General features: G+C 50.0%; 1 protein-coding gene and 1 pseudogene across 1 annotated transcript; both read left to right on the top strand.

Moving 5' to 3' along the window:
• The first annotated feature begins 553 nt into the window (after positions 1–553).
• On the top strand, positions 554–7,288 carry LOC136461787 (inner membrane protein ALBINO3, chloroplastic-like). Its single transcript, XM_066461092.1, has 12 exons — positions 554–1,087; positions 1,556–1,666; positions 1,762–1,836; positions 1,962–2,022; positions 2,189–2,262; positions 2,338–2,442; positions 3,645–3,752; positions 3,841–3,944; positions 4,080–4,223; positions 4,300–4,429; positions 6,324–6,467; positions 6,785–7,288. Exons 1-11 carry the CDS (start codon positions 752–754, stop codon positions 6,426–6,428), a joined length of 1,353 nt encoding a protein of 450 aa, XP_066317189.1. The 5' UTR covers positions 554–751; the 3' UTR covers positions 6,429–6,467; positions 6,785–7,288.
• LOC136461788 (uncharacterized) lies at positions 4,441–6,310 on the top strand (annotated as a pseudogene).
• Positions 7,289–20,717: the final 13,429 nt, after the last annotated feature.

Genomic DNA, 20,717 nt, shown 5'->3' with positions numbered 1-20,717 from the left:
GATATATACCAAATCAATGCGTAAAATTTAATAAGGGAAGAGAGGATACCTTGCTCGCGAAGAGTATGGATCAAATCTAAGTATTCAAGGTTAAATGCGTCGATTCAAGAGATTGAACGGGGGTACGGAGAGAAAGAAACCGAGAGGGGATGAAGAAATGAGAGCAGCGTCGGCAAGGGAAGCTTGATTTCAGATTTTAAATCAATGCTCGGCGCCATAATACATGGCGCCGAGCTCGGCGCCAAGATCTGTAGTGCTGAGCTCGGCGCCAAGATCTGTGGCACCGAGGTGTCGGCCATGTGAACGCCACCTAGGATGGCTTGCTGTGCTCGGCCAGGTACCTCGGCGCCAAGATATGTGACGCCAAGACGTGTTACCTCGGCGCTATGATTCCTGGCGCCGACCCCAGGATCACAGATGAGTTTAAATCTTCTAGAGGGCCAAATGTAAATTTTTTTCAAAAAAAAAGGTCAAATTATAAAATATTAGGTAGCGGCGGTGCGTCGAGTGCCCGAGTCCACGAGCACCTGTAAGCGGATAATAAAGCGTCTATTATCGTTCCCCACCTCCAAGCTCCAACGACAACCTCGTCTTCCCCTCCGCGCTCCCCGTCCTCTCCACCTCTCGCTCCCACCTCCATCGCCACCGCCACCACAGCCTCTCCCCTCGCCACGCGTTCCCTCCCCGTGCATGAAACCCTAACCCTAAACCCCACCTCACTCCCCGAGCCATCCCTCTCCCCCCCGCGGCGATGGCCAAGGCGCTGCTCTCCTCCTCCCTCCTCCCCGCGCTGCCCCGCGCCGCCGCGAGGCAGCTGCTTCTCCCGCCGCTCCGGCTGCGGCGCGGCGGGCGCGCCGCCTCCGCGTGCGCGGTGAGGGCGGGCCTGCACGGGCTCGACTCCGTCGGCGGGCCCCACCTCCAGGCCGCTCTGGAGCGCGCCGAGGCGGCGCTCTACACGCTCGCCGACGCCGCGGTCGCCGCGGCGGACGCGGCCTCGGGGGGCGACGCTGGCCAGGCTGCGGCTGCGGCCCAGAAGAACGGCGGCTGGTTCGGCTTCATCTCCGAGGCCCTCGAGGTCGTGCTCAAGGTAATGATTTCCTAGTCAATGGACGGGCCCGCGGCTGCTACCACTTACCAGATTCTTTCTGCGGAGAATTGAATGCGCCCGAATTATGAGTTATGGAAGTTGGTCTTTCTGGAGAGTCGAGGGTGAGCACTGAGCACTGAGGGTGTGTACAGTGTACACTGCTAGTCTTGAGCTTCCATGCTCTTGTCTTTGTGAACTCGCCACAACATTGGTCAGTAGGCAGCAATGTTTGGTCCTTTTACCAATTGGTAGTGTTCATTAGGTCTGCTTAGAGATTGAAATGGTTGTTCAGGAAGCTTGTGCAGTTCTACATGGGTGTTTAGGCATTTTGCCGCCAAGGGTTTAAACTGGAAATGGTAGAGTTTCAGAGTTATACAGTGTCATACTCATAGTTCACTTGTTAGAATGCTAAGTTTCATAACACTGAAATCATTGAAATGCTGATGCTATCTGAGTCTCACCATACAGGTCCTCAAGGATGGTCTCTCTGCAGTTCATGTACCATACGCCTACGGGTTTGCCATCATTCTGCTCACTATCATTGTTAAGGCGGTGACGTTGCCTCTAACCAAACAGCAGGTGAATGTTCCAAGATATTTGAAGAAACCTGTCCCGTCTCTGGTTCCTGGTTATGGATTTGGTGGATTAATTGCTGTGCTTCTCATCTATTTTAGGTGGAATCAACTCTGGCAATGCAGAATTTACAGCCACAGATTAAGGCAATCCAGCAGAGATACGCGGGCAACCAGGTTTGTACAGCTGTTGGCCATTTCAGTCATCGTTCATGCTCCTTACAAGCTTATTTTGGCCTTACCTTTTTCAAATTCTTTTCTTTGTGTATTTTGATCTCCTGCTTCTATATAATTCTTATTAGGAAAGGATACAGCTAGAGACTGCTCGGTTATATAGGCAAGCTGGTGTCAACCCTTTAGCAGGTTGCTTGAATTTTTCCCTCCTAAACCATACTGACTATTTTATTTTGTGCTTGGTTCCTGAATAGGAATCCTTTCTTGTCATAGTTGTTTTTCTCTGATATAGTCCCTCCTTGCAAAACCGTGCTTTTATGACAGCATCATCATGATCTTATACTTTATCTGACAGGATGTTTTCCAACATTGGCAACAATACCTGTATGGATTGGTCTTTACCAGGCACTTTCAAATGTAGCAAATGAGGTAAGTTTAGTGCAACTGCTTTAAGCTTGCTTGATTAAGTGGCTGTTTGGGCTGAGTGTCTTCTATGGCATGAAGGGGCTGTTCACAGAAGGATTTTTCTGGATTCCGTCACTGGGAGGTCCTACAACAATTGCAGCTCGGCAAAGTGGTTCTGGAGTTTCGTGGCTCTTCCCATTTGTGGTATTGAATTCATCTCATTAACATATAAATTTGTTGTTCAATTCCTGGTTCTGAAAAATAGTTTGATCTATTGCACTTGAGTGACCATACTAGTATGTTGCAACATTGTACTCAATTTAGATCATACTGATTGGAACAGTGGCATACTGGCATGTTTCTTTTCATAGTTAGATAGGAAGCACATTCGATGGCATTCAAGGAAACAAAAGCTTTGCCAAGTGAATAACAGTGTTATTAAGGTGTTGCTTAAGCACCAAAGCACTGCACGCACGACGCCACAACAGATGACTCGCCAAAGCACTACATACAAGGCGTCCAAAAAACGTCGGCATCCAAATCGTGCCAAATCTCTTGTGGTGTGCGCCATATGAGTGATCTCGGCGGGAAAAAAAGTGAGATCCATGGAGAACGGCGGCAAAAATCAAAAGAGAACGAGTGCGCGGGAGGAAGATAACGCACGAGAGAGAGAGAGAGAGAGAGGGAGAGGGAGGTGTTGCCGCCCACCTGCTGCCAAGTGAGCGGGAGAGGAACAAGAAGCTGCAGCTCACCCGCGCCTACGCATTCTGCCCCGCCGCCGGGAGATGTTGCCGCCCGCCTGCTGCCGAGCCGTGCGGCCGCGCCCTCTTCCCCCTCAAGAACGGCGGCAGCTGTCGATCTAAGAGCACTGAGCAGAGCAGTGCATCTGGAGAGGGGGGCAGGAAAGCAGAGCAGTGCATCCGGGCAGAACCGGAATGGCGCTGCAGGGATCGGGAGTTTGAGAGATCGAAAGCTTTCTAGATGAAGCCACGCCAGGAGGGAGAGGGGCACATGGGCTGCCTGATGGGCTGGGCCAGCTCATTTCTTACTCCTATTTTCTTTTTCTTTTTTCCTTCTTTTTTCTTCATCGTCTACTGCTCTAAGCTGCTATTTAAAGTTTTCCCTACATTCTTAAGGCGTCACGTCGCCTCACGCTTTAGTCGCTTAAGCGTAAGGCAGTAGTCAGTTGCCACGCCTCGCCTTACTGCCTTGATAACCATGGTGCATAATTTAAATTCCATTGCCTCTTTAGCACCATGGCTGAAATAGTTGTTCATGCAGCAAAATTCTATTATTATTGTATATCAGAGCCTGACTATACAATGGTTTATAAGCTTTCATGATTGTAGTATGCAGATATGCTAAATGCCTAAAATTAATGCTAACATCTCAACCAAATTATGCAGGATGGTCATCCTCCGCTAGGCTGGCATGACACGATATGCTACCTTGTATTGCCTGTGCTACTCGTTGCTTCTCAGTATGTCTCTATGGAGATCATGAAGCCACCTCAGGTGAATGCTTCCCTTTTTATTCTTTCATTGGTTATAGTGGCAATTATACACTGCCATGGCTTAACTTGTGATCTATGGTCTGCCGCAGAGTGATGACCCATCACAGAAGAACACACTGCTCATTTTGAAATTTCTTCCATTTATGATCGGCTGGTTCTCTTTGTCAGTGCCATCAGGATTGTCTATTTATTGGTATGTGCATCAGTCTCTTTTATTGCTTCATACAAGATCATGAGTTCACAACACCTTCCCTGTTCATTGAATTTTACAATCAAATAATCAATCAAATCCACAATTATTTTGTATTGACTCCATGTTTTCCATTAGGCTTACAAACAATGTCCTCAGCACAGCCCAGCAAGTGTGGTTACGGAAAATGGGTGGAGCGAAGCCTGTAGTGAGTGAGGGAGGTAGTGGGATAATTACAGCAGGACGAGCAAAACGCTCGAATGCTCAACCAGCTGGAGAGAGGTGCCTTTGAACTTCATTTTGATGCTTAAACCTCTTCTGTCTTGGCTATAATTTTCACATACAATCTCACAAGCAGGTTTAGGCAGCTAAAAGAAGAAGAGAACAGGAGAAAACCCAGCAAAGCACTTGCTGCAGGAGATTCAGATGCATCGTCATCAACCTATGATGTAGAGGGTGAAGAGCCAGATGATGAGACCACAGAAGAGGTACTCTTCACCCTTTTTTCCACTATAGTTGGGCATTGTGAGGCTAGTTGTTAGAGGAGTCAAGGGCCTATTGGGCCTTAGCTCATTAGGGTTAATTAGTCGCTTGCTGAGGGGGCCAAGTCAGACCTCTCTATATAATGAGAGGAGATGTATCAATCTATAATCAAGCAAGAGATTAGAAGGAAATCCCTTCTCTTGCCGGCCGTGGGCGAAGCCCCGCGGCCGGCCTCCCCCTGCGCCCCTAGCCCTAGCCGCCGCCACCACCGCGTGAACAGCACCCGCGGTACTGTAGCGCGCGGGTACTGTAGCGCGTCAGCCGCCGTCGCTCCCCTCAACTCTCTCCTCTCAATCCTAGCAGCCACATAACATCTGGTATCAGAGATCTCTGGTTCGATCATGTGGTTCGATCATGTCCACCCCCTGCCATCAGCGCCAGCGCCGTCGGCCGCGTCAGGGTTGTCGTCCGCATCCTCGGGAGCGCCCCTGACGTTGGAATCTTTGGCCGCCGACGTGGCTGCGATCGCCCGCGGCATGACGGCCATGCAGGCGGCCATGGCGGCCATGCAGGCGACCCTGGCCGCCCTCATCCCACCACCTCTCCCTCCACAACAGTCGTTCACCACCCCCAGCCCCATGCCGCCACAACAGGACAGCGATGGCGTCTTCTACGGGGGCGTGGATGACATCCAGGCATCGGCGGCGCAGCTGCAGGCGGTGGCGTATTGCCTCCTAGCGCGCCGGCAGGGACGACAACACCCCATCTTCAAGCGGCGGCGGCCAGTCGTCCCTACAGCAGCAGCCTTGTAGCTCACGGAGAGGAAGGCGATTGCGCGGGCAAGTGCCTGCAAGGTGTTTGCGGCGGTGCGGCTGCAGGCTGCGGCGCGTGGCCTCCTAGCGCGCCGGCGGCTGCAGAAGATGCGCTCACCTATGCACGAGGCGACCTTGGCGGCGGTCGACCTCAGCATAGGGGAGCGTAACCTAGCATGGTCGGTCGACCTCGCCTGGTCGGACGGCCACCAGCAACCGCGCCGACCTGCTGTTGTCTTCAGGCGCAAACCTGGTGTTTTTTTCGTGGGCGGCGGACTCCAACTTTGCGGCACCGGCGATATGGGAGCAGCTTTCCTCCTTGTCACCGGCGGGGACGCACTGCCTAGCGCCATCGCATTCCGCCACCGTCCGCCACGAGCACGTCTCCGCTGGTTGCTGTTGCCACTAATTCTAGGTGGCCATACCCGTGCACCCCTCTCGTTCCGATGGTCTCCATGGGATCCAGGTGGCTACACATGTGCTGGTCCAGCAAGCGGAGGGTGCTCGCCGTATCTTCAGGAGTCAAAAATAAAGAGTCGTAGTATTCTTCAGGTCAATAAAATAAGCCGAGATGTAAAAGGCTTATTTTTAGGTGTTAGGTTTGTGTCTAGTGGAGGCATCGTTAGTGTCATCGTTAGATTGCAGCTCGAGGACGAGCTGCATGTCCAGGTGGGGTGTAGTGTTAGAGGAGTCAAGGGCCTATTGGGCCTTAGCCCATTAGGGTTAATTAGTCGCTTGCTGAGGGGCCAAGTCAGACCTCTCTATATAATGAGAGGAGATGTATCAATCTATAATAAAGCAAGAGATTAGAAGGAAATCCCTTCTCTCTTGCCGGCCGTGGGCGAAGCCCCGCGGCTGGCCTCCCCCGGCGCCCCTAGCCCTAGCCGCCGCCACCACCGCGTGAACAGCACCCGCGGTACTGTAGCGCGTGGGTACTGTAGCACGTCAGCCGCCGTCGCTCCCCTCAACTCTCTCCTCTCAATCCTAGCAGCCACATAACACTAGTCATATTGAAAAACACTCCTTGCCCCTACAGCTCCTAAAAAAATGTGAAATTCCTCTGCTACTCACGTAATCCTGACAACAGGGAGGACCTGTGGAGGAAGCATCCAGTACTGGCAGTGACAAGAAACTTCCAAGTTACTCAGGGAAGAAGGGCAAACGATCGAAGAGGAAGCGCATGGTGCAGTAAACGTTACAGCCTAATTGGATGCATTTTTTGTCACAACTGGTAAGTGCTATTGACCCTCAGGTACTGTTCATGATGAATCATGTCACAAAGAACCAGGGTTGAACTTTTCTGTTTTGCAAAATTGGTAGATGGTTCCTTACTGTTCTTTTTTTTCAGTAATTTTTTTTTCTTGAAACTCCTACTCCTACTCCAACAGAAAAGCAAATACTTAACGGTCACTTCCAAATCATATAAAATTAACCAACAATTGAACTTTTTGTTGTTTTTCTTTTTTGGAAGAAAGGGTGCCAGATGGTTCCCACCTTCTCTTAATCTTATAAAAAACGTGTACATAATAATAGTTTGCTATATTGCAGGTTAATTCAGTTGACCAGTTAGGTGCCACAGTTGATCTCGGAGACAGTTTTGGTGGTCTGTTGGAGGCCTATATTTGAGGTGCAGACGAATAGACTATTTCCGGGGTCAGGTGTTTGCTGCTAAGCTATGCAATGAAAGTAGCTCAGTATATGCTAGGCCTGAGGGTAATGGACAGGAGAACAGGAGTCGGGTATATGTGCAAGCAGAGATACAGGATCTGTAGAAGTAGATAAGATACTCTGGTGTATTCTTTACAAGTTGGGTTCCAAAACTGGGCAGGATCTGGATTGTCCAGACCATTCATATGCGTTGTATTTGTTTTCCTCTTGTAAGTTGTAACCATTGTTTGGACTTTGGAGGGTATATTGCGCAAGCTGACAACCATCCAGTCAAACAAATAAGTTTAATTCAACCTGTCAGAATTGTTAGGAAAATGAACCTGCGCAATAGAGGCAGCAGTATGCATTTGGCACTTACAGTTATGATACCCTACTTTCCTGTGGGAGCGTTGTGTTTGTGTCTGTGAGAGGCTGGCGTGGCTTGAGGGCCGACCTCAGGGGTTGGTGTGTTCACCTGCAGCCGTCGCATCTGTTGTGCAGAATATCATTGGTTCTACAGGATTTGCAAAAGTAGTGGCCCCCGTTCGGTTTATCCAGAAGCCAGTTTGTTGCGCTTTTTTTTTTCAGCCAGATCAGCCAGAGCAGTGTTTTTCTCTCACAACAATGATGCCCACTTTAATCGGCGATGACGAAATTGTTGCGCAACCACGCCCATCGATCCTGAGTTCCTCGTCTTTTGGCGATCAATTTTTGCTGCTAAATGTGTCGAATGAGGATATCTGAATTCAACTTTGACACACGTTTGTGCTTCTTTCAAAGTTTGTTGCTAATACGTAACAACTTGGAGGGAATTAATCTCGAACTTGATTTCGTACTCCAGGGGGTCAAGAAACAAATAAACCCTGCAATTCGCCTCCAGAGCCTTGAATGGTATGTGTATCTCTGTACGTGTCATGGGCTCATAACAGGACCATGTACTTGCGAGCAGTAGTCATGATGCATCTAGATCGTTTTTTCTTTTTTCGATTTGAATTTGATCTCGCATCTAGACCGGTTCTGTGTCTCCATACAAAAGCTCCGACCAATGTACCTGCCCACTGTTGTCCCCTCTCCCGCCTCGATCGCCTCGGTTACACAGACAGTGACGCACGTGGAGCATGGAGGTGATTATAGTTGAACGGAAGCGGTTAACCCATCCTTTGTTTTTACTTTGACAATTTGCGTAGAAAATTAAATAAAAAAACGGAAAAATCGGAAACGGAACCGAATATGGTGGGATCAGGGGATGGTTGTCATTTTTCTGCGAGACTTGCTATCTTTCCAGACATGTGTGTTCTGTAAATTTGTGTTGTTTTGTTGCTGGTGACAGTTACTCCTGTGACAGGATTGGGGAGGCTCCGTTCAACTCACCATTACCCTTTTCTATCCTTCCGTAAGGACAATGAGACGACTGAGACCTCGAGAGGGAGACGGCGAGGCGTGCAAGAAAAGATTAACGACGGTGCCGTGTCTCGTCCCCGACACTGACCGCAGCAAAATTCGTCGTCTCCTCCTGGAATGAGATCGACAGGCAGTCGAGCAGCGCGACTTATCTCTGCAGTCGGCGCATCGGATACGTTCGTCATGATCCAACGGTGAACCCAACTCAACTCATCTAGCAGGTCGTTCTAGTGGCCCATCTCAGCCCAACCATCGCGCTCGTCTTCAATCTTTTCCCTCCGCCATTGTCTCCCGCATCGCTGATGAGCCCGATGCCGACATGCCGTCTGTCTCTCTCCTCGCCACGGTGCTCCGGGCTCCAGCATCAGCCTTCCCCACCTCGTCGCCGGCCTCAGGATTCAATGTTCCCAACTTGCTGAGGGTGGTTTGGTTGCCTTTGTGGCTTTGTGGACGCGCGGCGATGACCGACGCTGACGTCGTGCCATTGAGTTCAGCCACGCTTGATGAACGAACTACTCTTCTTTTACGATCTCAGATGAATCCTGGTATTTAGAGTAGCGGTATTACAGAGTTTCAGGCGGTAGCAAGGACGGAGCAGAGGAGAGACAGCAGAGCACGAGGCCGAGAATCAGAGGAAGCTTGCAGGAGGATGCAAAGTGATCACAATGATCTTTCATGCCCTTTCATCTCACATCCATCCTGTATATACGACGCTGCTTCACGCCTTGGCCCAGTCGTCGCCCGCAACGCGCCGGTTAGGGAGTCTGGGCCGAATGGACCTTCGTAGCTGTGGCCCATTCTTCCGCTGCGGCTTCAGCCCATCTTCCGCTTCTGATGCTGGACTCGCCACAGTAGAAGGTCCAGGTGCAACATTCCCCCTTCCTTGCGCGCTGAGCCGGTCCCAGACGGCGGCGCGGGGAAACTGCTGCCGAGGGAACTCCAAATCCTCCCAAGTAGCTAGAGACTTTGGTAGATTAGACCACTGAATGAAACCTTGAGTGATAGAGCGCGTACCCTTGGTGAAGGATCTTGTCTGAAGAATTCGCTCAGGCACACTCCAAAGGACCGCCTCAGAAGGTGGGTGACTGGTGACAGAATGATGAGTGCCCACCGACTTCTTGAGCTGTGAAACATAGAACACCAGATGCACCGAAGAAGAAACCGGAAGTTCCAATTTGTAAGCCACCATTCCCACGCGAGCCAGTATACGGAATGGTCCGAAAATTTGAAGGCCAGCTTCTAATTGCTGCGCCGAGCCAAGGAAGATTGCACATATGGCTGGATTTTGACGAATACCAGATCACCAATCTGAAACTGTCGTTCGGACCGATGCTCATCAGCTTGCTTCTTCATACGTTGCTTAGCGCGATTCAGATGCTGGCGGATCACCTCAGACATCAGAGCCTGGCCAGACAGCCAAGTATCCAAGTCAGGAATGTCTGTGCCTGAAGGAGTGGTAATGCCAAAATGGTGTGGTGCATGACCATACAAAACCTCAAAAGGAGAACGCCCCAAAGCTGAGTGTCAATTGGTGTTGTACCAAAATTCAGCTTGATCCAACCACTGTTGCCACTGATGTGGGCAAGCATGCACGAAGCAACGCAGGAACGTCTCCAGACATTGATTGACTCGTTCGGTTTGCCTATCCGTTTGCAGATGATAAGCACTACTCATCCGCAGCTCAACTCCAGCCAACTGAAACAGCTCCCGCCATAAATGACTTGTAAAGACTTTGTCTCGATCCGATACAATAGCTTGCGGCATACCATACAACTTATACACTTGAGACATAAACGACTGAGCCACTGATCGTGCAGTGAAAGGATGCTTAAGAGGCAGGAAATGAGCATACTTGGAAAAAAGATCCACGATCACCATGATGCAAGTAGAACCCTGTGATGATGGGAGCCCTTCAATAAAATCCATGGATACCACTGACCAGGCGTTGTCAGGTACAGGCAACGGCTGTAACAAGCCGGGCAGCTTGGAATGGTTAGGTTTAGCTTGTTGGCAGACCACACACGCTGCTACAAAAGACTGAACAGTTGACCGCATGCCTGTCCATGCAAAGATTTGCTTCAATCGGCGATAGGTGACGGAGACGTCGGAATGGCCACCAATAGCAGTAGAGTGCACCGCTGCAATCAGTCAAGTTTGCAACTCAGGATCAGCACCCACCCAAATACGACATTTGTAGCGCAGCAGTCCGTCACGAAGGGTAAAGTTAGTGACTGGATCCGGTGCCATAGCCATCTTGGCAAGCAATTCTTGGGCTCGCACATCATGAGAGTATGAGTCCACCACGGCCTCCAACCACTGAGGCTGACAAACTGACAGTGCGGCCAATTGCGCGGAAGGACAACGGGAGAGTGCATCAGCCGCTCCATTATCCGCGCCCTTGCGGTAGATAGTCCGATACTGCAGTCCAATGAGCTTGGTGAAGACCTTTTGCTGCCAGGGTGTGTGAAGCCTTTGGTCGGTCAACTGCACCAAGCTACGATGATCGATGATGATCTAAAACTCGACATGCTGTAGATAACTACGACAATGCTCTAGTGCCAACAAGATAGCCATATATTCCTTCTCATATGTGGATAACCCTTGCAGTCAGGGTCCCAAGAGTTTGCTCAAGAATGCCAAGGGATGACCCCCTTGCATCAGGACAGCTCCAATTCCAATACCGCTGGCATCAGTCTCCACTACAAAAGGGTGGCTGAAATCAGGCAAAGCCAACACGGGGGCGGTGGTCAGAGCATGCTTCAAAGCTGAGAAGGCTTGATCCTGGCTATCTATCCAAACATATACAGCCCCTCTACGAAGAAGGTCTATCAATGGTTTGGATATGATGCCAAAGTGTTTAACAAAGCACCTGTACTAACTTACGAGTCCCAAGAAACTACGCAATTCCTTAACTGACCGTGGAACAGGCCATTTCAAGACAGCTTGCACCTTATCAGGATCAGTGACCACACCTTTCTCTAAGATGACATGCCCCAAATAACGAAGCTGGCGCTGGGCAAAGTGACATTTGGACATCTTCACCTACCAGTGATCCTGCTGAAGCAACTGAAAGACCATCCGCAAATGCTCAACATGTTCTTCACAGGAATGACTGTAAATGAGGATGTCGTCGAAGAAAACCAATACGCATTTGTGCAACAGAGTGTTTAGAGTAGTGTACATAGCCTTGAGGGAGGTGGCTGGAGCTCCTATGAGACCAAAAGCCATGACACAAAACTCGTAATGGCCGATGTGAGTTTGAAAAGCAGTCTTGAATTCCTCCCCACTCTGTAGCCTAATCTGATGGTAACCCACTATCAAATCAAGGCAAGAAAACCAAGATGCATGCATGAGTTCATCGAAAAGCTCTTCAATGACTAGAACTGGATATTTAGCTTTGACTGTGATGGCATTGAGTTGCCTGAAATCCACACAAAAGTGATACGTGCCATCCTTCTTCTTGACCAGTAACACTAATGAAGAAAATGGACTAGAACTGGGCTAGATCAGGCCAGCTTGCAGCATTTCAGTAACTTGACGCTCAATTTCATCCTTAAGCAAGGAAGAGTAATGATAGGGTCTGACAGAGAACAGACTGGCTCTCGATATCAATGGAATGGCATGGTCACAATGGCGTGCCGGCGGATAGCCAGCTAGAGGAGCAAAGACTACAATCTTAGACAGAACTGGCTCCTAACGAGCTGCAGTATCAACCGATAGCATAGTGGTAACCTGAATGATAGAACTGACAGGTAGACTCATCGGCTCACCCTGCAATAAACTGTTGCCTTGACCATAGGGAATTATCATCCATTTGCTATTCCAATCCACCTGCATCGGACTACGAGAAGCCAGCTAGTCCATTCCAACAATCAACTCATAAGACTTTAGAGGCAAAACCTTGGCTGCCGAAACAAAGTTGCAAGACTGAACAGACCTAGACAACTAGTCAATTTGGGAGCAACAAGTCAATTGAGATCCATCACCTACGGTGACCTAGAGGGCAGGACTAAAAGTCGATACCCCAGACAGCTGAGAGGCCAGAGCCTGACTGACAAAAGTATGAGTGCTTCTAGAGTCCACCAAAATCCGAGCCTAATGTCCTTGTACCGTGCCCAAAAACTGAATAGCTCGAGCAGGGTGCGAACTACCTGATGCCGCCATGGAAATAGCCGCACACTGTGGTGCATCATCTGCCTGGACTGATGTAGAATCCGAGCAGTCATCCGAATGACAGATGTCCTAGAACTCTTGTAAGACCTAGAGTTGGACGGTCTCTAAACACTTGTGATCGCGAGACCATTTGTCGCCACAATGGATGTAGAGACCTCGAGCTCGGCGGTAGTCGTGTAGGGTATTCAACTTGGACTCAATTCCATGGCCGCGCTTATCAGTAGGCACAGCTCTAGGTGCGGTCGGCTTGTCTTGACGTTTAGTCTAGAGGGGCGGTAGAGGCAATGGCAAGGGACCCCATGGTGCCGCCTTGGCGAAGGTGAATGGCTCTGGCCTCCGAACGTCACACCAACAACCCGGCTCCACCAACTCTTCCTACAACAAAGTGAGCATGCAGACAGTATCCAGAGTAGCAGGGCATTGCAAATGTACAACAGCATGAATATCAGCACGGAGGCCATCAACAAAACGCATGGCATAATACAGAGGATCGGTGTTGCAACCATAGGTGATCAATTGCTCAACTAACCCAGTGTACTAATCAATATACTCCTGCATGGGCCTAGTTTGGTATACGTGGAAGAGCTGGTGGATCAAAAGAGCATGCTGATCCTTGCCAAAACGCTCCATGATGGCCTGACAAAAGAATTCCCAATTCCCCTGACGAATCTGATCTTCCACGGACTAGAACCAGCAAGCCATGGCTGCAGTCATGTGCATAGTAGCAACCTTAACCCAGCGGCGATGTGGCACCGTGTACATGTCAAAATAATCCAAACAACGCCCTAGCCACAATTTTGGGTTCTCTCCATCAAATGGGGGAAAATTGATTTTGGGTATGTGTTCGTGAGTTCCCTCCCTAGACCAATTGCCTCCAGGAACCCCTTCCCCATGCCAAGTGTGGCATGGAAACCCATCATCCCCACCCGAGCCACTGGGCACACCCGCTATGAGAGCTGATCCAGAGTAAGAGCGAAGCAGTTTGGGTTTAGGATTAGGATTGGATGGAGTGAGCGTACCCTTGACCGAGGATTGAGTTGAATACTCGAATCCCCGGTGACTTGATTCCTCGTGGGGCCCTAATGGGCTAAATTTGGTCCAGCCGACGGGAATCGTTGCCGCGGACACCTTTGGGGGCGATGACAGCACTCTGGTTGGCACGTCCGTCGTGGCATCGAGGACAGAGCGCCTCACGGACTTGTGCAACATGATCATTTCTTCCCGCAATGTCTCCACCTTGTTGTCCGTCTTCCGAATTGCGCCCACCTCCGCACGCAACTCGACCACCATCGCATCCATCTTCGGGTGCCAAGTGTTGAATGCCTTAGCGGCATCCTCTAGAGAGGCAACGCGCTTGCCGACTATGTTCTCCACCAAGTCCATGCAGGCAGTGTGATTCACCTGCACGGATCAGAGCTCGTCAAGGATGAGCTTGGTGTTGGGATCCATATCACCCAACTGCTTGCGGAATCAGGTGAAGTGATCATGGATGATCTTGTGAGGCTCCAGCGGAAACTCTAGCGATAGCGCGAACCAGCGAGGAAATGGTGGTTTCGTGATGATGGGAAATTTGGCTCTGAGTACTAATTTGTTATGATCTCAAATTGTCGATGAAATATGGTCGGCAGTCTACCTAGGGGTATGCCCAAGGTAGTAGATTATCGGTAGACAAATGCGCAAGGTACAAACAAGATGGTGACGCAAGACAGACACGAGGTTTTATCTAGGTTCGGCCACTGTGAAGGCATAATACCTACGTCCTACGTTTGATTGTATTGCTGTATGTTAATGAGATGTTTTTTGAGAGGGGTCCCCTACCCGCCTTATATAGTCTGGGGGGCAGGGTTATAGATCTAGAAACTAATCCTAACCAGTTACAATTGCCATAGGTGGTCGGATAAGGATTCCTATTCTAACGGACCAGGATCTTGCTTGATCTTCAAGTCTGCCTTGATTCCTTGCACGGGACTCTGAGCAGATTGGCCGAGCCGCGCGTTGTCTTCTAGTAGGCCAGACCCCCTGGTCCGAACCGGCCCAGGCCTAGCCATAAGGGTATAGGGGTTAATACCCCCACAGCTAGTCTTCGAGCATCATGTATTATGTTGCGACACGCCGTTCGATCTTCTTCGGCTAATGCGGTCTGTCTTCATGTCATCTCCAACTAGTTAAAACATTGACCAAGCAAATGTGCCAGTATTCCGGTTAGCACAGAGAGCAGTAGACCATGATTATAGCCGAAAATTCCGGTTGTTCGAAGAATGCATGGTGTTCTAAAGAAAAAAGAAAAAGATTTCATTCTTGATCAAGTGTGCCCACTTGTATTTCTGAAAAGAAATATAAGTGACCCTTATACAGTAGTAGTTATGGCCAACAGTCAGATCGTAGGGGTCGATAAAATAAGCACATTCACCATAAGGTGAAGTGTGCTCACTTAGTCTCCGAGCCTGGTAGTAGGTGACATAGGCACGTGATGCTAGGGTCTAAAAAGAATTCCCAGTTAAGTTGAAAATCCAATCGTCGTACAAGCAATATGAGATATACCGGTAGGTGCATCATACCGATGTAGTCCCCGAGCTTGCTGGAAGGTGAGGTATCAGCCTTATAGCAAGGTCTAAGTGAGAAAAAATAAATACCTCTCAACTATATATGAGTACAAATCACATGTAGCCAAGGAGAGCGATCTCCGAGTAATGGTCAGAGAGTGGTCGGGGTAGTCCCCGAGCGCAGCATGGGGAAAACAATGAATCCCCAAGAATAACCGTAGTCAGTTGAATCCCCAAGCACGAGGGCGATCGAGACAGTCCCGAGCACGAGAGTGGTCGGAACAGTCCCCGAGCATGTTGGTGGTCTGGACAGTCCCCGAGCACGATGGTGGTCTGGACAGTCCCCGAGCTCAAGGAGTGTGGCAAAAAACCATATGCCACTTGTACTATTATTTTATGTATTTATTTATTTATTTGTTCTGACAAGTTTGATCTGACACGTCTGGTCAAAAAAAGTAGATGGGTATAGCACGTCATACTGCCTTTTTGTCTTGTCAAGCAAACAGTTGCGTGGCACCTATCAGTAGGTGCATCCATGTGGGCCCTCCCACACTGGCAACGAAGAGGCGCATATATTGGCGTAGATCTTGAGGCTGAGTAATACTGCAAATGTGAAAACAACCGTCTGCGGCACGTGCACACGTCCCCCAAGAATCCCGGGCAGACGAAACGGTGTAACTCCTGGGTTAAATACGCTATATGATAGGCCAGTTGCTATTTACTGAACCCCATTGCCATTCGCAACCGCAGCTTTCGTCTTCCTCTCACCAACCAACCCTAACACATCTGAAATCGCCACCAATCAATCCACCGCCGCTTCAACTGCCGCCTCTGCTATTCCCCTGTTGTTGTTGAAGATCAGAACACTCCCCATTCACCAGCAAGGCCGGAGTCATGGCGAAAAGTGATGCACAGAAGAAAGCTGGGGTCATAGTGAAGGAATGATGGAAATCGAGAAGCAACGAGTAGATCATTGAAGACCTCGTCACCATGGGGGTACTCCATAACAAGGAGCTCGTAGGATGGCGTGTGCCGGAGGGCGAGGGGTACCCTGATCCACAACCAGGTGAGATCGTGGTGTTTGAGGATTTTTTAAACAGGGATTTGGGATTCTGGTACATCCGTTTCTTTAGGGGCTCTGTCTTTACTACAAGATTGGGATTTGCAATCTGCATCCCAACTCGATCCTCCTTGTCGCCACTTTTATTCAGCTCTGCGAAGCATATGGTGGCTTCCAGCCCTATTTCAATTTTTTCCGCCCTATCTGTGGAAGAAAGGAAGTGGTGGTTCGAAGATAGCCGGGGGTGTGTACCTCAACCTCCGTGGCATGAAAGCCCAGTACCTACACTGCCCGTGGAACACGTCGCTCGACGACTGGTACAAGAAATAGTTCTACATCCGTGAAGAGCCGAACACAATCACACTATGTGACATGGGCTACATTCTGAAGAAGAAGACAAGCTGGTCGAAGAAGCCCGAGCATCTAGGACAGATCCTAGAAATATTTGGAATGATCCCGTGGAAAAAACTAGATGGTCCGAGTGTGGTCGGGAGCTTCATCAGCCGACGGATCTAGCCCTGCCAAAGGAGGGTACATCCTGGCTATGAGTATCAAGAGAGCGCGAACCCGACGAGGACGAGGCAGGGGGTGCTAAACAAAATCAAAGTCAAAGCCAGAATTGGTGAGCTATTTAACTTAGCCGATCCAAATTATGCCAGATTGAGTGACATCGAGCATGCTTTCAAGCTTGCCCAACCTCCCCCAAAGGTAACTCATCTTGTCTTATACCCATAGTCTTATATTGTGGTAGGATAAGTGGAAACTTATTGTGTTCACTCCTTTTTGTTACCTAGGTTAATGGTCGGGATAGAGCGACAGTGTTTGTGTCGCCACCCCCTGGAGTAGAGTAGCCACAAGGAGCTGATCCCACCACCCAGACTAGCGTCGAGATCGAGGACGAGGACATTGACTGGGCGATGCTTGGAGCTGGAGAGGAGGCAGCGGCCAAAGCCGCTGGTAAGCAGCCGGCTGCCCCTAAATAGTTAAAGAAGAGATCAGTAACCACCCTGCTCACCGGGGGGCGCTAAATATCAATGAGCCCGAGGGGGACCCGAAGGAGAACCCTGCCGACAAGCGTCGGTAGGCAATTTTTGCCTGGTTGGACGATGATGCAGAGGAGGGAGAGGATGCAGACACCTTTCGACTTATCCATCGAAAAAGGAGGAAGCAACTAGAGTCGATGGTGCAAGGTGGCTCCTCCACGCCTGTGGGACCTACATCGCCGACAGCGGTGAAGGATGCAATCGGGTCAACTTCGAGAGTACCTGGGTAAGGAACATGACCAGCAACGGGAGTGACAACTTGTTGGGTACCATAAAATGGGGTACCCCGAGAGTATACCAAAAGAATCACTTAAACCCCATCAAAAAAACAAAGCCAAAGGGTAAGCCATTTGTTAAACCCCAGCCTTGTCCGAGCCCACCGGCTCTCCGCCTTGCTCCTAGCCTCGTGTGGGAGGTCTCGACGGCCTGCCAAACCTCTGCCTCGCGTGAGGCCTTGCACAGGGGGCCTCGACGGGGAACCGATTTTCCATCTCGCCCAAGGCCTCGCGCATAAAGCCTCAGATGAGATGTCGATTCTCCGTCTCGCTCGGAGCCGGCTCGGCAATAATCCATCGCTTCTGCCTTGACTGGGCTCCCCAACAGAGCGTCATGTCCCATTAATGCGTTAACCACTCCTGCAATCTTAGCCGGACGATGGCTTGACACCACAGAGTGGCCGACGGGACAAGGAGTCGCATCAACGCCATACCGACTAGGACGGGGCATGGTTGGGATTACCGGCCACTGTGTTCTGGTGCTCTGCCCACGATCAGCGCCTGCACCACACTGTGCCACGTAACCCCCGCCCCAGAGACAATGCGGTATGGGGAGTCTAGTCCGGGTCATCATAGCCTCGGAATTAGCGTACGAGATCAACTGTTCCCTCCAAGCCTCGACAATCTACTTCAGAGGCTCGGCAACCCCGGGATTCACGTCTGCTGAGCCTCCCACGATGGTTCGACCTCGGCACCAACTGAGCCTTGGCTTCTCGCGTAGTCAACACATAGTGACCCGCACGTCGACCGCCACACCCGCTTTGAGGTAACCCTGGAGCTCCCATGACGCACAGGATCGGATATGACCGACGCGTCGCACCAGTACTTTAAGGATGGGACCACTCCATCGCCCACGCTGCCACAGTAACAGGCTACAGGGCTTGGACATGTCGCCTCCGTCTGCACGATGTCATGTAGCTAGCGAATGTATCACCTTGGTCCCCCCTTCAACTATAAAAGGGAGGACCTAGGCCATTTCTAGGGGGAGACAGAGGATTAGGTCTAGGCCCACGCAACAAACACATGCACAAATGCATAGATGAACACTCGAACTTCCCCATGGCCTAAGATCAACATCTCAAGCAATCCATACCGCCCCACGTAGAGACCTAGGATTAGCTCCCTCTCTTGCCCTGCTTATAACCCCCTACTATGAGTGCTTTGGTGTAAGGAATACAAGATCGATCTCTCAAACTGGATGTAGGATGCTCATTACCTAAACCAGTATAAACCTTGTGTCTCTTTGTATCACTATCCAGGATTGGGAACACGCAGTACAAATTCACTAGTTGGTTGAGGGCCCGCCGGTCCAAAACACCGACACAACTCAACCGAGCATGCCACCGACCACTGCAGCGCGAAGGACAAGAGGCGGAGGGGTCGAGCACCAAGGCCCAGTGACAGTGCTAGATGTAGAGGGAGACCAGGAGTCACCCGCAGGCTGTAGTAACAGCTGTAGTGCAGGCTTAGAAGCTAAAGTGATCCATCTTCGAGAGGAGAACAGTCGTGCAGTCGTGGAGTGTGATCACCTAAATGAGGACAATAGAAAACTGGCGCAAGACCAGTCGTAGCTCTGGGACCACATGACCAAGATGACAGAACAGTTGAAAGGTAAGTTGTCCAACCGCCTTTGCTCATTTGCCTACCGTAGTTTGGCATGGTTCAACGTTTTAATAGTGTGTGCGGTTTGCAGTTATAAAAATCAATGCAAAAAGCATCTGGAGGCCATGATGAAAGACCATGACGGCTGGAAGGCATAATGCCAAGAGATCAGTAAGGACCGTGACACCTGGAAAAGCCAGTCCCAGGAGGTGGCAAAAGGCATTCTGCCAGTCCTTGATCTCATCGATCCGGCACTAGCAGAAGATGTGCTAAGAACACCGTAGCTAGGGTTGGTCGAGAGATGCCAAAAGGCATGGGGATGGTTCTAGGAGTTCGTGAAGTAGGCGGGAGAGTATGTAGGCGCACATGTGCTAAGCATGGTACGTGCTCACTACCCCCTAATCGATCTCAAGTGCCTGGAGGCTGGATACCCGAAGGAGGTAGATCTAGACAAGGCCAAGGAGCTACGGATGACCCAGCTGGACTTGTCGGCAAAAATAATTGGCGATATTAACTTGTGTGGAGGTGCGACACCACCCGTACAAGGTGCGCCGTCAACAAGTCAGCTGGGAGCACCGTCATCTTCAAGACAACCAGCGAAGCCTGTAGTCTCGACCAGCCAGGCGTCGGCGGGGCCATCTTCTTCAGCTCGATTGATGCCAGAGTCCTCGAGAGCCGAGCATGATATCAGGACCAGCGAGCAGCAGGTGCCGCGTGCCTCGACTAGCCAATAGTGTAGGCTATAGCTGTAGAAGAAGATGTAGTTGGGTTATTGTAAACTTGGACCTTGTCAGGCAAGCTTGTAATAACATAACTGTATTTCAATATAAGCTTGTTTGTTTTGTAGAAAATGTGTTTAAGCTCGGATATTGTGTTGATGTAACTAAGTTAGAACATGTTGGCGTTCTGTTTAGTTGTATCAGTTTAGTCGACATGTCATCCTGAAAGGTTTGTATGGCCCTGGTTTGTCTTGCGGTCGGAGTATGAGGTGCATAGCTTGTGCACACGTAGAAACACACAAGTCAAACTAGAGAGCACCTGCCGATCACCCATAGCGTAGAGAGAGGATCCTATGCACGCATTGGGAGGAACCGGAGACAGGGCCTATTCCTAGAACTCGAAAAGGAATGGTGGTCGGTTTTTACTGGTAGAGTTAGAATAACAATAGACTTTGAAGTGACACATTAGAGTGGTCGGAGAAATCATAATAGCTTTATTGAAATAAATCGAAAGTACAAGAGGGGTACATATCTTAGTAGTTAAGCATAGAAACGCCTAAGCTTGTCGATGTGCCAGGAATTGGGTATGTCTGTTCCGTCTAGGCGAGCTAACCTATAAGATGTAGGGCGTGTAACCTCTTTGATCATGAAGGGTCCTTCCCATGTGGTTGTGAGTTTATGGACACCAGCCTGATTCGTCTTCCACTTTAGGACCAGGTCTCTAACCACGAAGAACTGCTCCTTAACGTTCTTATTGTAGTACCTACGCAAAATAGCAAGGTATTTGGTTGTATGTACGCAAGAATCAAGCCGCTTCTCTTCTGCACTATTCACTTCTAGCTCCCATACTTCATTGGCCTTGTCTTCGTCGAAATTCTCTACCTGTGCTGATCTAAAGGCTATATCTACTGGGAGCACTGCCTCAGCGCCATAAACCATAAAGTATGGTGATATGCCGGTATTGCGACTGGGCTGGGTTCTGAGACCCCAGACCACGGCTGGTAACTCTTTGAGCCAT

This window comes from Miscanthus floridulus, chromosome 6 (assembly GCF_019320115.1).
Source record: "Miscanthus floridulus cultivar M001 chromosome 6, ASM1932011v1, whole genome shotgun sequence".
Lineage (NCBI taxonomy): Eukaryota > Viridiplantae > Streptophyta > Magnoliopsida > Poales > Poaceae > Miscanthus > Miscanthus floridulus.
Note: the sequence above shows the minus strand (reverse complement) of the source record. Positions and strands in the feature narration are given on the sequence as shown.

What these genes read in the sequence shown, in the direction of transcription:
- LOC136461787 (XM_066461092.1), top strand. Translation starts at nt 752, where the DNA reads ATGGCCAAGGCGCTGCTCTCCTCCTCCCTCCTCCCCGCGCTGCCCCGC. An exon ending in CCCTCGAGGTCGTGCTCAAG is followed by an intron (nt 1,088 to 1,555) that starts GTAATGATTTCC and finishes CTCACCATACAG; the next exon opens with GTCCTCAAGGATGGTCTCTC. An exon ending in AGAGATACGCGGGCAACCAG is followed by an intron (nt 1,837 to 1,961) that starts GTTTGTACAGCT and finishes AATTCTTATTAG; the next exon opens with GAAAGGATACAGCTAGAGAC.